At 54.9% G+C, this 12739-nt stretch overlaps 1 protein-coding gene across 4 annotated transcripts in view; it reads left to right on the forward strand.

The window, feature by feature from the left end:
* The first annotated feature begins 146 nt into the window (after window positions 1-146).
* ITIH3 (inter-alpha-trypsin inhibitor heavy chain 3) overlaps window positions 147-12739 on the forward strand; it is a 15195-nt gene continuing 2602 nt past the window's right edge. Inside the window, exons 1-18 of one of the 4 annotated variants that reach the window (XM_008580073.1) lie at window positions 147-239; window positions 932-952; window positions 1762-1928; window positions 2018-2122; window positions 2501-2663; window positions 3200-3313; window positions 4587-4712; window positions 5150-5266; window positions 5545-5713; window positions 6291-6416; window positions 6702-6883; window positions 8100-8285; window positions 8440-8579; window positions 9296-9450; window positions 10163-10171; window positions 11377-11409; window positions 11666-11701; window positions 11856-11969. In XM_008580073.1, coding sequence (XP_008578295.1) covers window positions 147-239; window positions 932-952; window positions 1762-1928; window positions 2018-2122; window positions 2501-2663; window positions 3200-3313; window positions 4587-4712; window positions 5150-5266; window positions 5545-5713; window positions 6291-6416; window positions 6702-6883; window positions 8100-8285; window positions 8440-8579; window positions 9296-9450; window positions 10163-10171; window positions 11377-11409; window positions 11666-11701; window positions 11856-11969 — 2056 coding nt within the window. Of the gene's footprint in view, window positions 240-931; window positions 953-1761; window positions 1929-2017; window positions 2123-2500; window positions 2664-3199; window positions 3314-4586; window positions 4713-5149; window positions 5267-5544; window positions 5714-6290; window positions 6417-6701; window positions 6884-8099; window positions 8286-8439; window positions 8580-9295; window positions 9464-10162; window positions 10172-10228; window positions 10235-11376; window positions 11410-11636; window positions 11702-11855; window positions 11970-12739 lie in introns of all 4 variants that reach the window. The other 3 variants (XM_008580074.1, XM_008580075.1, XM_008580072.1) reach the window with 3 other exon arrangements.

The following is a 12739-nucleotide window of genomic DNA, read 5'->3' on the forward strand; positions in this document are numbered from 1 at the left end:
AGACACATCCGGGGCCTGTCACTCCACCCCCACCCAGCTTCCCGGAGGAGCGCTCCTCCCACCTCATGCTGTGGGTCGCTGACCCTGCTTGGAAAACACCAGCCTTGCTCATATAAGGAGTGTGGGCCAGGCCTACGTGCTCAGTGATGGCATCTGCTTGGTGGCCCTGCCTCATCTTGGCTCTGCTTTCCAGCTTGGCGGCCTCTGGCCTCCCTAGAAGTCCCTTCCGGCTGCTGGGAGTGAGTCTGCCCCTCCTTACCATTTGAACCCCGGGTGTGAAACAGGCAGAAGGTGCCATGCTGGGCAAGTCCTCTTCGTGGGGGTGAAGAGGAGGCAGAGGCTGGCACTGTGCTTCTGTGCTAGACTTGGGGAGAACTGGGCTCCAGCCGAGATCTGTACTAACCTGCCGTTGAACACTGGGCAAGGCTCTTAAAACTCGCTGGGCCTCAGGTCCCCCACCTGTCAAATAAGCAATGTACAATGAGGTCATTGCCTCACTGAGGGGCTGTGAAGGTCCAAGTCTTAGACAAGTTCAGTGACCTCTACAAAATGCTGAGTTGAGCCCTGTGGGGTGGGTGGTAGTGCATGTTCTGGGAGGAGACCTAAGGGGTCTGGGGGCCAGAGAAAGGCAGAATGAGTTGGGGTGTGTGAGGCATAGAGCGAGCTCTGGGTTCAGTTCTTCCTGAGCTGCTCTCCTGGGTAAGCTGAAGACCTGCCCCTCTCTGGACCTCAGTTTCCCCATCTATTCAGAGTTCTTCCTACTCTGACGTGTAACTCTGGGAGGGTCCTGTGTCTGGAGGCCTTTCAAAGTGTGTGTATGTGGTGGTGGTGGGGGGGGAATGGCTGAACCTTTACCCCAGCCCAGAGCCTGCTCCCAGGCCATGTGGCCTTGGCCTTGGCCTGATCCCTCTGTTTGTCTCTGTTTTTGCAGAAACGGAGCCTCCCGGAAGGGGTGAGAACTTTCACCAGGGATGGGTCAGGTGGGGCAGGGCAGGATGGACCTGATTGCCCAACTGCTGAAGGTGTGGGCCATAATGGCAGATCCCTCACAGCTGGCAAACATGTCACAGACCCCTACCTTGCAGACCCCCACAACGCAAGACCCCTGGAGAAGATCACCACAGAACCACAGCCCCTCCAACCCTGTAGGATGCAGTCCAGAGGGCTCCCACCAGTCATCCTTGCCTCCCACAAACCACTGGAAAGAGGGTGTCTGGGGACTCTCTTTGGCATAGGTCATAAGCGCCTGTTTGAGAGACAAAATTGGGCGATTACCAAAGGACACAGAAGACAGACTCTGTGGAGGGGGTGAAAGAGGAGCAGGAAGAGCCAGTGGAAGGTGCTCCTATGACACAGCCCAGCACAAAGCTGGAGCACAAGATGAGAGGAGGAGGAGGAGGATTCTCTTGGAGGACCCTCCTGAGGGTGATGGGGGCCATAAGAGGGCTTTAGGTGGTGAGGGTTGGGGTCAGATTTGGGTTTTTACAAGATCTCACTGGCTTCAGCTATGTGGAAATAGATTACAGAGTCAAGGAGCCAGAAGCATCAGAACAATAGTAACCAAGTGAATGTGGGGACTGGGGATACCACCTTGGCTGCTGATGTGAGTGACTGGGAGGATGGAGGGGTCACTTACCAGGCAGGGTCTTCTGAACTGCAAGGGCAAGTTTGGAAGGGAAGTGGCCAGGTGGAAGACCTGGTTCCCTGCTGCCCCAGTCTGACTGGTCACTACCCACTGATCCCTGCCCACCTCTCCCACAGGTGGCCAACAGCATTGAGGTCTATAGTACCAAAATCAGCTGCAAGGTGACCTCCCGCTTTGCTCACAATGTTGTTACCACAAGGGCTGTCAACCGTGCAGACACAGCCAAGGAGGTTTCCTTTGATGTGGAGCTGCCCAAGACGGCCTTCATCACGAACTTCACCTTGTAAGTGCCACCATGGCTGCTGGCTCTGGGCTCAGGAGGGGGGTCTGGCCCAGGGTGACACCTCCCCTACCAACTCTCTTCCCCTGCAGGACCATTGACGGCGTTACCTACCCTGGAAATGTCAAGGAGAGGGAAGTGGCCAGGAAGCAGTATGAAAAAGCTGTATCCCAGGGCAAGACGGCCGGCCTGGTCAAGTAAGTGTGACCCTGGGCCTCAGGAGAACATCTGAGATGCAAGCACTTCCAGAGATGAAACAACAACAACAGCAATAGCTATTATTACTGTTATAGCAAAATGTGCTCATAATTTTTTACATTATTCCATTTTGAGGGTGAGGCATGCTTAGGGGTCTCCCTAACCAAAGGGCTGGGATTTGAATCCAGATCTGAGCAAGTGGGGGCTCGTGCAGTCTTTGGGATTGTCACTGTCTTGCACTCTGCTCAGAGCCTCTGGGAGGAAGCTGGAGAAATTCACAGTCTCAGTCAATGTGGCTGCGGGCAGCAATGTCACCTTTGAGCTAACCTACGAAGAGCTGCTGAAGAGGCACAAGGGCAAGTACGCACTCTGCTCAGAGCCTCTGGGAGGAAGCTGGAGAAATTCACAGTCTCAGTCAATGTGGCTGTGGGCAGCAATGTCACCTTTGAGCTAACCTACGAAGAGCTGCTGAAGAGGCACAAGGGCAAGTACAAGATGTACCTCAAGGTGCAGCCCAAGCAACTGGTCAAACACTTTGAGGTAATCAACCACTCCTGCAGCCCCGGCTGAAACTGCAGGGGCAGGGGACAAGGATGGCCCCATGGGGCAGATCTCAGAGTAAGGTCAAGAACGTAAGGGTTCTGGCCCTACCGCTTGGATGAGGAGGCCTGGAGGAATTACAGTGGTTCTGGTCACAACACCTGCGAGCCAAGGGGAAGAGGTTGGGCTGGACCCTGCAGATCCAGACTTGGTGCTGGGCCTTTGGGGGCAACACCACAGAGTGCTTCTGTAATGCTTGTGCCTGGGTACATGGGCTCTTACTTACAGCAAAGCCAAAAGCCTAAAGAAATGCTCTGGTGGTGGAATTTGGGGCACATATGACAGATGGTGGAAACACTGTGGGGTCGGAGTACACTTCTACAAGTCTCCTGGTAGGAGACACCAGGCTTGGCCTTCATCACGGTCCTAGAGGGTCCCTGCATCCTCATGTACCCATCTTATTCCCCGTGGCCTAGTCCTAGAGGCTGGCCTCTGCACTGTCACTGAGTGACCTCTCCTTACTTTGGCCATTTCAGATCACGGCAGACATCTTTGAGCCGCAAGGCATCAGCATGCTGGATGCTGAGGCCTCGTTCATCACCAATGACCTCCTGGGCAGCGCCCTCACCAAGTCTTTCTCAGGGAAGAAGGTGGTGTAGATGCCTCTTGGACCTAGGGGGCAAGGGGTGGGACAAGCCTGCAGCCTGGGACATGGTGATACAGCATGTGTGTCTTGGGATGGGAAGGAGATCCATCTGCAACCATCACCTTTCTCCCTGGCCGTTGGGGCCTCGAGTGAGGATGCTGGAGGCAGGGGGCTGCTGACAATGACCTGCCAGAGGAATTGGGATCCTAACTGCATTGGGGAGAGAGGGGGACAGGAGAACCATTTATAAGGCCCAGTCCCACTTCACCTCGGGAAGTGGACAGAGCAGGGATTACTCTTCCTGTTTTACAGATAAGGATACTGAGGCCACAAGAAGTCGTTTAGATCTACTGACTCCACACTGAGAAGTGAAAGATAAAAAAAGAACTTCATTCTTGGTGCTGGGTGGTTGGCTCCAGTCCCCAAGATCTCAAGCTAGTCCAGGGGCCTTATTGGCAGTGGGCAGTGGATGGATAAGTGTTTACGCAAACAACACACCTCAGACATTCAGGACTCCAGGGTGAGGCCCAAGAAGCACGAAGTCAGAGGACTCCTTCTGCAAGGCAGCGTCCCCCCCCCGGCCCCTCCCCCCACATTCTCCTCCCTTCCCCCTCACCTCCTCTTAGCACCAACACTCCAACCTGCAAAACCATCCAACAGAAAGTTCCTTTTTGGGGCCGGCCCGGTGGCGCACTGCTACAGTGCGCCGCTTGGGAGCGTGGTGGCGCTCCCGCCGAGGGTTCGGATCCCACATACAGACCAGTTCCCGCTCACTGGCTGATCGAGGTGCGGGCGCAGCGCCGAGGGTTGCGATCCCGTTGCCGGTCCCGGTCCGGTACGGGCGCGACAATGAGGGGGACACGAAAAAAGACAAAAAGGAAAAAAAAAAAAAAAAAGAAAGTTCCTTTTCAGGGTACAGTACTCCCTTCCCTAAGGGGCTTCTCAGTGCTGAGCTCCAAGGTAGGCTTAGCTAAGGGGCTCGAGGGGCCCATCAAAAGGAGAGATAAAAGGTTGAATCAGACAAGGCTTGTGCCCTCAAAGGATCTTCTGATTTCCAAGCAGGAGAGAGGCACTCAGAAGGACCAGAACGTGGAGAACAAGAGCTGCCAGATGGCGGGCAGGGCTGCCCAGGCCTCCAGCTCTTGCCAGCTGCTGCCACCTAAGGGCTTCTCCTCGTGAGGGCTATGCCTCTGCTCCCCAGGGCTCCCCCAGGCTGAGGTCACCAGTGGGCAGGCCCTGGCCAAGCTGAGCAAGGACCCTCCATCTCTGTCCTTCAGGGCCATGTGTCATTTAAGCCCAGCTTAGATCAACAGCGTTCATGCCCAACCTGTACAGACTCCCTCCTTGATGGAGATTTCACCATCATCTACGATGTGAACAGGGAGTCTCCAGCCAACGTGCAGGTACCCACCAATGGCTGTGCTGGGCTGGCTGCTTGCCCATCATGGTGGGGTGAGGGCTGGTGCCGGGAAGGGCTGTGGCTGCATCTGGTGCCGATCATCTACGATGTGAACAGGGAGTCTCCAGCCAACGTGCAGGTACCCACCAATGGCTGTGCCGGGCTGGCTGCTTGCCCATCATGGTGGGGTGAGGGCTGGTGCCGGGAAGGGCTGTGGCTGCATCTGGTGCCGTCACCTTCAATCCTCAGTCCAAGGCTGAGTTTTCCTATATGACATGGGACAGCCGATGATGGTCCCAAGCCTTTGTACAGCATCCCCTAGAGGGTGGGGAAAAAATAATCTTTTTCTTGGGCTAGTAAATGTCTGGCTTCTTACTACAAGGGTAGCCAATGGGGCGTTGCTAAAGGAACCTCAGTTGCCGTCTCTCCCTCCCTTTCCAGGTAGTCAATGGCTACTTTGTACACTTCTTTGCACCTCAAGGCCTTCCAGTGGTGCCTAAGAATGTGGCTTTTGTGATCGATGTCAGTGGTTCCATGGCTGGTCGGAAAATAGAGCAGGTACGTATTCTCCTATGTACAGATGGCAGAGCCAGGTGCGGAGGATTAGGAGGAGGAAGAAGTTTTTTAAAGTGGAAAACACTTATATTTCTGGTAAAAGAGGAAAAAGGGGACAGGATAAAAGAAGACTCAAGGCATCTGCCCACTTTCCTGGTGAGCCTCAGGCATTGTTTGCTGGTGCAGATGGCACGGGCTCCCCTGCCAGCCTTGGCTGGGAAGACACCTTGCTCTCTACTGCTTCTCCCAGCTTCTTGTCTGATTGTCCCTCTCTTTGCCAGACAAGGGATGCCCTTCTAAAAATCCTGGAAGATATGAAAAAGGATGACTACCTGAATTTCATCCTATTCAGTGGAGATGTGACCATTTGGAAAGACCACTTAGTCCAAGCCACTCCAGAGAACCTCCAGGAGGCCAGGGAGTTTGTGAAGAATATTGATGAGAACGGAAGTAAGAGCAGAGGGTAGAGCAGACACTGTCCTACATGCTCCCCCTGCCTGGAGCAGCCTGTATCCCTCTCACCATAGGGCAGAGACTCTGGTGGTCTCGGGCCCTGCAGATCCTAGCTGTGGGGAGTGGGCAATCCTCTGGAATGAAGATAGGATATCGGGGTGTCTTCTCTGTGGTCTAGGGAAACCCATTCTTTCTGTTTCTAACCAATGGTCCTGGTACCCTGCAAATCCCAGCAAGATAAGGAGATGGAGAACCCTTCTTCTTGGCCCTGTTTCTTACGGAAAATCATAAGTGACCTCTGTAGCACTTCTCTTTCCTCCCAGCAAGTCTATGGACTGTTTTCCAAATTCCTTTTACACCATTTGCAGCCCTTTTATCCCCACTTGAAAATATCAGTCATTTGTTCATTCCTGCACAGATTCATGCAGTCAATATTTGCTGAGTACCACATGTATGGGCAGACAGGGGCCTTGGGCACATGAGCGGGGCCTGCTATCCTGACTTCCATTCCAGCAGCCCCGCACACTGGCATCCTGAGGACACCCTCCCAGGGTGCTGTCTGTCTGTGTTCCAGTGACCAACCTCAACGATGGGCTGATGATGGGCATTAGCATGCTGAACCAGGCCCGGGAAGAGCACAGAATCCCGGAGAGGAGTACCTCCATCGTCATCATGCTGACTGATGGGGATGCCAATATTGGTGAGAGGGTGGGAATGGGTCTGGACCAGAGCTGGAGGCCTGGCTCTGTAGCCAGCTCACTGCAAGACCTTGGGCAGCTCTTCCCAGGGTCCCCCACGGCCTGCGAGCCCCTCAAGGGCAGGGTCCTGCCTCCCTCTGATGGGCTCCAACCATCTGCCCTGATAAGGGCTTGTGACTGTGATTCTACCAGCTCTGCATGTGCAGGAGTCAGATCTCTCTGGACAGAGCTGGTTCAGACATTCCCCAGGGCTGTGGCTGGAGTGTGAATATCCCCTTCTCCTGCAGGTGAGAGAAGATTTGAAAAAATCCAAGAGAATGTGCGGAATGCCATTGGGGGCAAATTCCCCTTGTATAACCTGGGCTTTGGCACTAATCTGAACTATAACTTCCTGGAGACTATGGCCCTGCAGAACCATGGGTTTGCCCGGCGCATTTATGAGGATTCCGATGCCAATTTGCAGTTGCAGGTATGCCTTGTCTTGCACATTTCCAGGAATGAGGCGCTCACTACCTCCTCAGGCAGCTTCCACCATGTGACAATTTCAGTTATTAGAAAGAGCTTCCTCCTGGGTTGAAATCTACCTCTGGTTACCTCTTACCCATCAGTAATGGTTCTGATTTTGTTCTTGGGCTACACGGAACAGACCTGTTTCTTCCACAGGATTGTCAGAGAAAATACAGGACATCCAGTTAAATATGAATTTCTGGTAAACAATGAATAATTTTTTACTGTAAGTATGCCCCAAATATTGTATAGGACATGGTATTAGTTCACCAGGACTGCCATAACAAAGTACCACAGACTGAGTGGTTTAAAAACAGAAACTTAATGTCTCCTCCCAGTTCTGGAGGCTGGAAGTCCAAGATCAAAATGTGTCAGTGGGCCGATTCCTTCGGAGGGCTCTGAGGGAAGGCTCTGTTCTAGGCCCTTCTCCTTGGCTTGTCGATGGTTGTCTCCTTGTGTCTTCACATGTTGGTCCCTCTTTGTGTGTCTGTGTCCAAGTTCCCCTTTATATAAGGAGCCCAGTCATACTGAATTAGGGCCCACCCTAATGACTTAATTTTAATTAGAATACTTTGTAAAGACCCTATCTCCAAATAAGGTCACATTTTGAGGAACTGGGTGTTAGGCCAACAATGTTTGAATTTCTGGAGTACACAAGTCAACCCATAACAGACATACTAAATAGTTATTTGTTGTTTATCTGACATTCAAATTTAACTGCGAGTCCAATCCTCTAATTTGCTGAATCTGGCAACCCTATTCCTTGCCCAGGCAGGTGACAGCATCTCACCACTGCAGGTGGACCCCACATGCCTTGCTGCCACCTGTCTCCTAATCTCTGCGCTCCCGTCCCACATCACCTTCTCTAGTCTGCCTCTCTTCCCTTCCTTCCCTCCTTCTTGCTTTCATCCCAACAGACATTTCTTGAATACTTTCTATGTGCCCAGAACTCTGTCCTTTCCTTCTATTCTTCGTAGTCTCTACCTGGAGGGCAGAGAGGGCTCCAGCGGACAGAAGGGCACAGCCAGGACCACGTAGGAGTGAAAATCGGGAGCCAGAACTGGCCCAGCTCTGGGGGACCAGTGTCATGCTGCACCATCTGTGGAAGCCTGCCTGTCCCGGGCCTCTCCATGCCTGCCCTGGGGGCCCAAGATGACCGGGGCTGATCTGGATTCCAGGGCTTCTACGAGGAGGTGGCTAACCCGCTGCTGACGGGCGTGGAGGTGGAGTACCCTGAGAATGCCATCCTGGACCTCACCCAGAACAATTACCAGCACTTTTATGATGGCTCTGAGATTGTGGTGGCTGGGCGCCTGGTGGATAAGGACATGAACAGCTTTAAGGCAGATGTGAAGGGCCATGGGGTGAGTGAGGCCAGGCTCTGGAAGTGTGCTGGGGACAGGGGCTCAGCACTGACCGGGCTCTGGCCTCCTGGCTGATGGTCCAGGAGGGGTGGCCCTCACCTGGCCCACCTGGCTCCAGCCCTCCAGCCCCTTGCCTCCTCCACCCCTGTCCCAGGCCATCAACGACCTGACCTTCACAGAGGAGGTGGACATGAAGGAGGTGGAGAAGGCCCTGCAGGAGCGGGACTACATTTTTGGGAATTACATCGAACGGCTCTGGGCCTATCTCACCATTGAGCAGCTGCTGGAGAAACGGTGACCCTGACCCACCCTCACCTAGCCAGGCCCTCGCTGCCCAGCACCTACCTGTGCCTGTCCCTGTGCCAGCTGTGCTCTGAGGGAGCCACGCCCCAGGAAAGGACACCCCCACAGCAGTCCCAGCTGTCCTGACCCCTTCCAGGCCCAGCCCCAGGAAAGGCTTACAGAGCAGTCTGTAAGGGACCCTGCGCCCCCACTCCCTGCCCATCATCCCAAGTCTCCAGTGGGCAGCCACTACCCAGCCAGCAGCCTGGGAGTGCCTCGGGGGGCAGGGGGGCCTCAGCATCCTGCTGCCCACACCCAGCAGGGCCCGACGATGGTAAAGCTGAACAGAATTGAAGGCTGGGATCCCAGCCCGTACCCTCCAAGGGCAGAGCTGGGCCCACCTGAGAAGGTGAGGTCTGCATTTGCTTAGGTGGGATGAGCCTATAGGCCCCCAGCCTAGGACCTGGCACGTGCTGAGCACTTGGTATGCAGCACTATCGTGAGGAATTGTTGCTGTGGCCATTTCAAGCCCCTTATATTTTATAGGGGGGAAACTAAGTCCCAGAGAGGACGCAGGGCTTGTCTACATGCCCCTGGAGTTGACGGACCAGTCTTGTCTGAGCCCCAGCGGGCTCCACCCTGGGGCATTACCCTGGGAGCCAGTGTGGGGGAAGGCAGGCCAGGAGCTGTCCTCTGGGCTGACCCTCTTGACTGGCCCCTCCTCACAGAAAGAATGCCTATGGTGAGGAGAAGGAGAACCTCACAGCCCAGGCCTTGGACCTGTCCCTCAAGTACCACTTTGTGACTCCGCTGACCTCCATGGTGGTGACCAAGCCTGAGGACAACGAGGACCAGATGGCCATTGCTGACAAGCCTGGGGAAGGTGGGGACAGAGAGTGGAGGCCAGAACCTGGAGGCCTCCCTCTAGGACCCCGGGCCCTGGGTGCCTAGCAGAGGAGTAGGCCAGGCTGGGGAGACCCAGACATGCCAAAAAGGGGCAGGCCTCAGGGGCATTTGGAGGAAAACTGGCCAAGGGCTGAGGAAGGTGGCCTAGAGAGAGCGACCCAGTCAGCACAGGCAGTTGGGTGTGGAGACTCTCAGGGATGTGAGTAAAGGGGGCACACTGACCAGGGGCTGTTTCAAGGAAAGGGGCTTAGGCTGCAGCATGGAAGGGCTCAGTTAGACAGGAAGAAGCACTTCTAATGTGAAAGCCTTGGAGCAGGCCACCATGCACCTCAGGACTGTGAGAAAAGAGGCCTTGGGAGCTGGAGGCTGGGACCAGGCCTCAGCTAGACCCCAGACTGCCCTACTCAATAGGAAGGTCCCAAATGCCCACTGCAACTGGGCACAGAGTATGTGGGAGGAGAGTGGCATTGGGAAGCATGGGAGGTAAAGAGCTGGGCCTCTGGCTTCCAGGAGCTCTTGGTTCCAGGTGACACCCAGTGGGGGCAAAGCTGGCTGCTGGGAGGCCCACAGTGCTGGCCTGGCAGCAAGTTCTGGCCGCTCAGGCCACTCCCATTGTTCTCGTTGGCCCGACACCAGTAGTCTGTGGCTTCTAATGCGTATCTGCTCTTCCTCCCTCGCTGCGCCTGTAGATGCACAAGGTAAGCTTCAGTCAGCAGCCGGTGGGCATCACAGAAGGGAGACAGAAGAGAACTCAGAGGCCTGTCCAAGCAGGCTGGGACACCCAGTCCAGGGAGGGGCACTTAGGACACCTGGGCTTGGCAGGCTCAGCTCTATTGCCAAGTCATGACTCTGCACCTCTCTGAGCGTCAGGTCCCCATCAGGTTGAGTGGGTGTGGCTTCCCCTGCCCAAGGAGAGACATTCAGTCTGAGAGTAATCTGTGACCTGCAAAAATTAGCCATTTAGCACATCAGCCGCTTATACTCAATTAATTCCACAGCAGCCCTCCAAGGGAGTCCTTTTATGATCCCCATTTTACAGTGAGGAAACTGAAGCACAGAGCAGTTTAGTCTGTTTACTCAAAGACTCAGTAGGTTGTTGAGCCAGGACTTAGGCCCATCAGCCTAGTCCAGTGCCATGCTGGGTATTGCTGGGCTGGAAGTGCTCGTCACCTCTCTCACCATAAAATTGGAACCTCACTCCCACAAGCCCACCACCACCGGGCAGGGCCTTCTCAGCCCCTACTGGCCTGCTCTGCCTCCAATGATAAAGGGAGCACGTTTAGACTGGGTCATCACTCCCCCAGAACAGCCCTGTCACATACACTGGTGTGTGTGAGTGTGGGTGCGTGTGGGTGGGTGTTTTACTACCGAGGAGCAACAGACCACTGTGAGCCTCACTCCATCCCAACTGGGGATGAGGAGCCCAGGGGTGGGGGCAGATGTCTGCTGTAAGCATTACTCATGAGAAAGAAGGCCGAGCCCGTGGCGCACTCGGGAGAGTGTGGCGCTGGGAGCGCAGCGGTGCTCCCGCCACGGGTTCGGATCCTATATAGGGATGACCGGTGCGCTCACAGCGCTCACTGGCTGAGTGTGGTGCGGCTGGTCTCAAAAAGGACAAAAAAAAAAAGAAAGAAGTTGACAACCTAATGGCTTGCATTTTAGCCACATCAAAATGCCATGCCCCTAGCATTAAAATCACACCTCTACTGCCACTAGCCCTATAAAGGGGTTCCCTGGGGATGCCCCATTTCTAAAGCCTAAACTTTGGGGTCACATTCCCATCTCTATCTGCCAGTGTTGGGGCCCACTGGGGACAAGTAGCCCCAAACAGACAAAAGGCATGGGGCTTGGGGAGAGGGAACCCCTAGGCTGTGCTCACAACCGCCCTGTGGCTTCTTTTTAGTCACACGTGGAACTGCCTCCATGTCCTTCCTGAGTGAGTATATGCTGGCTGCTGCAGCCCTCGCTGCCCACTGCCTGGAGCTTGACCCTGCTCGTTTCCCTTTGTGGTCTGTCCTGAATCAGCTGTCTGGGACAGGCGGACAGATCACAAGTCCTGAGGATGTTGGGGCGTGGGAGGGCATTAGGGAGCAGGAAGGGGAGGAAGCATGAGCCAAACCCCGGGACGGGGGTCCTGGTGCCTCCCCAGGGCTGCTTGCTTAGCTCAGTCCTCTCTTCCTTTGCATCTACAGCCAGCTCCCAGCAACCTTCAACACCCTACTACTATGGTGAGTCCCTGGTCCTCCCCGGGGCAAGGCTCTGAGTCCTGGGCACAGTGTTCCTGCCTCTCTAGGAGCCCAGCCCACAGAGGCCAGGGGCTTGGGGAGGCCCCAGGTACAGAGAGAGGCCCTGGAGCCAGTCCTTTCTCCTATGTGCCCTCAGTGGATGGGGATCCCCACTTTATCATCCATGTCCCGGAGAAAGACGATGCCATCTGCTTCAACATTGATGAAGAACCAGGCACAGTGTTGCGCCTCATTCAGGACCCAGTCACAGGTGGGGGCTGTGGGCTGGGGCTGGGGCCAGGAGGGCTCATCCTGGGTGGGCACATGGACCAGGTCCTCACTCTGCCCAGTAATGTGTCCATCTGCATATGCAGAGCACACCCTGGGAGTGGGGAGCTGCCCAGAGCCACAGGCTTACTAAGTCCCCCAGGCGCCAGTGCTACTGGAGAGGTGGTTAAATTTCATGGGCAGCCTGGACCTGGCGGAAGTACCCAGCCTGTTTCTGGGGAATAGTTTTTCTCTGAACACCACTCCCTGGCCCAGGCAAGGGGCAGATCCACAATGGCCCAGCATGACCCAAACCTAGAGAATCTAGGAACAGACAGGGCTGGGCTCTGTAGTCCTGGTCATTGCTCTGCTATCCTTCAGCAGGTCTGGTTGAAGGGGAAGGCACGTCCCTAAAGGCCAGCATGGACTTAGAAAGTCCTAAAAAAAAAAAGAAAAGAAAAGGGGCTAAGTGCAAATAAATAAATAAATAAATAAATCGAAATTAAAAAAAAAAAAAAAAAAAGAAGTAGAGGAGATGGAGAAAGGGACAGAAAAAAAAACATTGGTAGAAGTAATGATGGAGGGGCCGGCCCGGTGGCGCACTGCGCTAGTGCGCCGCTTGGGAAGCGTGGCGGCGCTCCCGCGAGGGTTCGGATCCCATATGCAGACCGGTTCCCGCTCACTGGCTGAACAAGGTGCGGGGGCAACACCGAGGGTTGTGATCCCGTTGCCGGTCCTGGTCCTGTACGGGGGCGACACTGAGGGTTGCGATCC

This window comes from Galeopterus variegatus, unplaced genomic scaffold (assembly GCF_000696425.1).
Source record: "Galeopterus variegatus unplaced genomic scaffold, G_variegatus-3.0.2 Scaffold2012, whole genome shotgun sequence".
Classification (NCBI taxonomy): domain Eukaryota; kingdom Metazoa; phylum Chordata; class Mammalia; order Dermoptera; family Cynocephalidae; genus Galeopterus; species Galeopterus variegatus.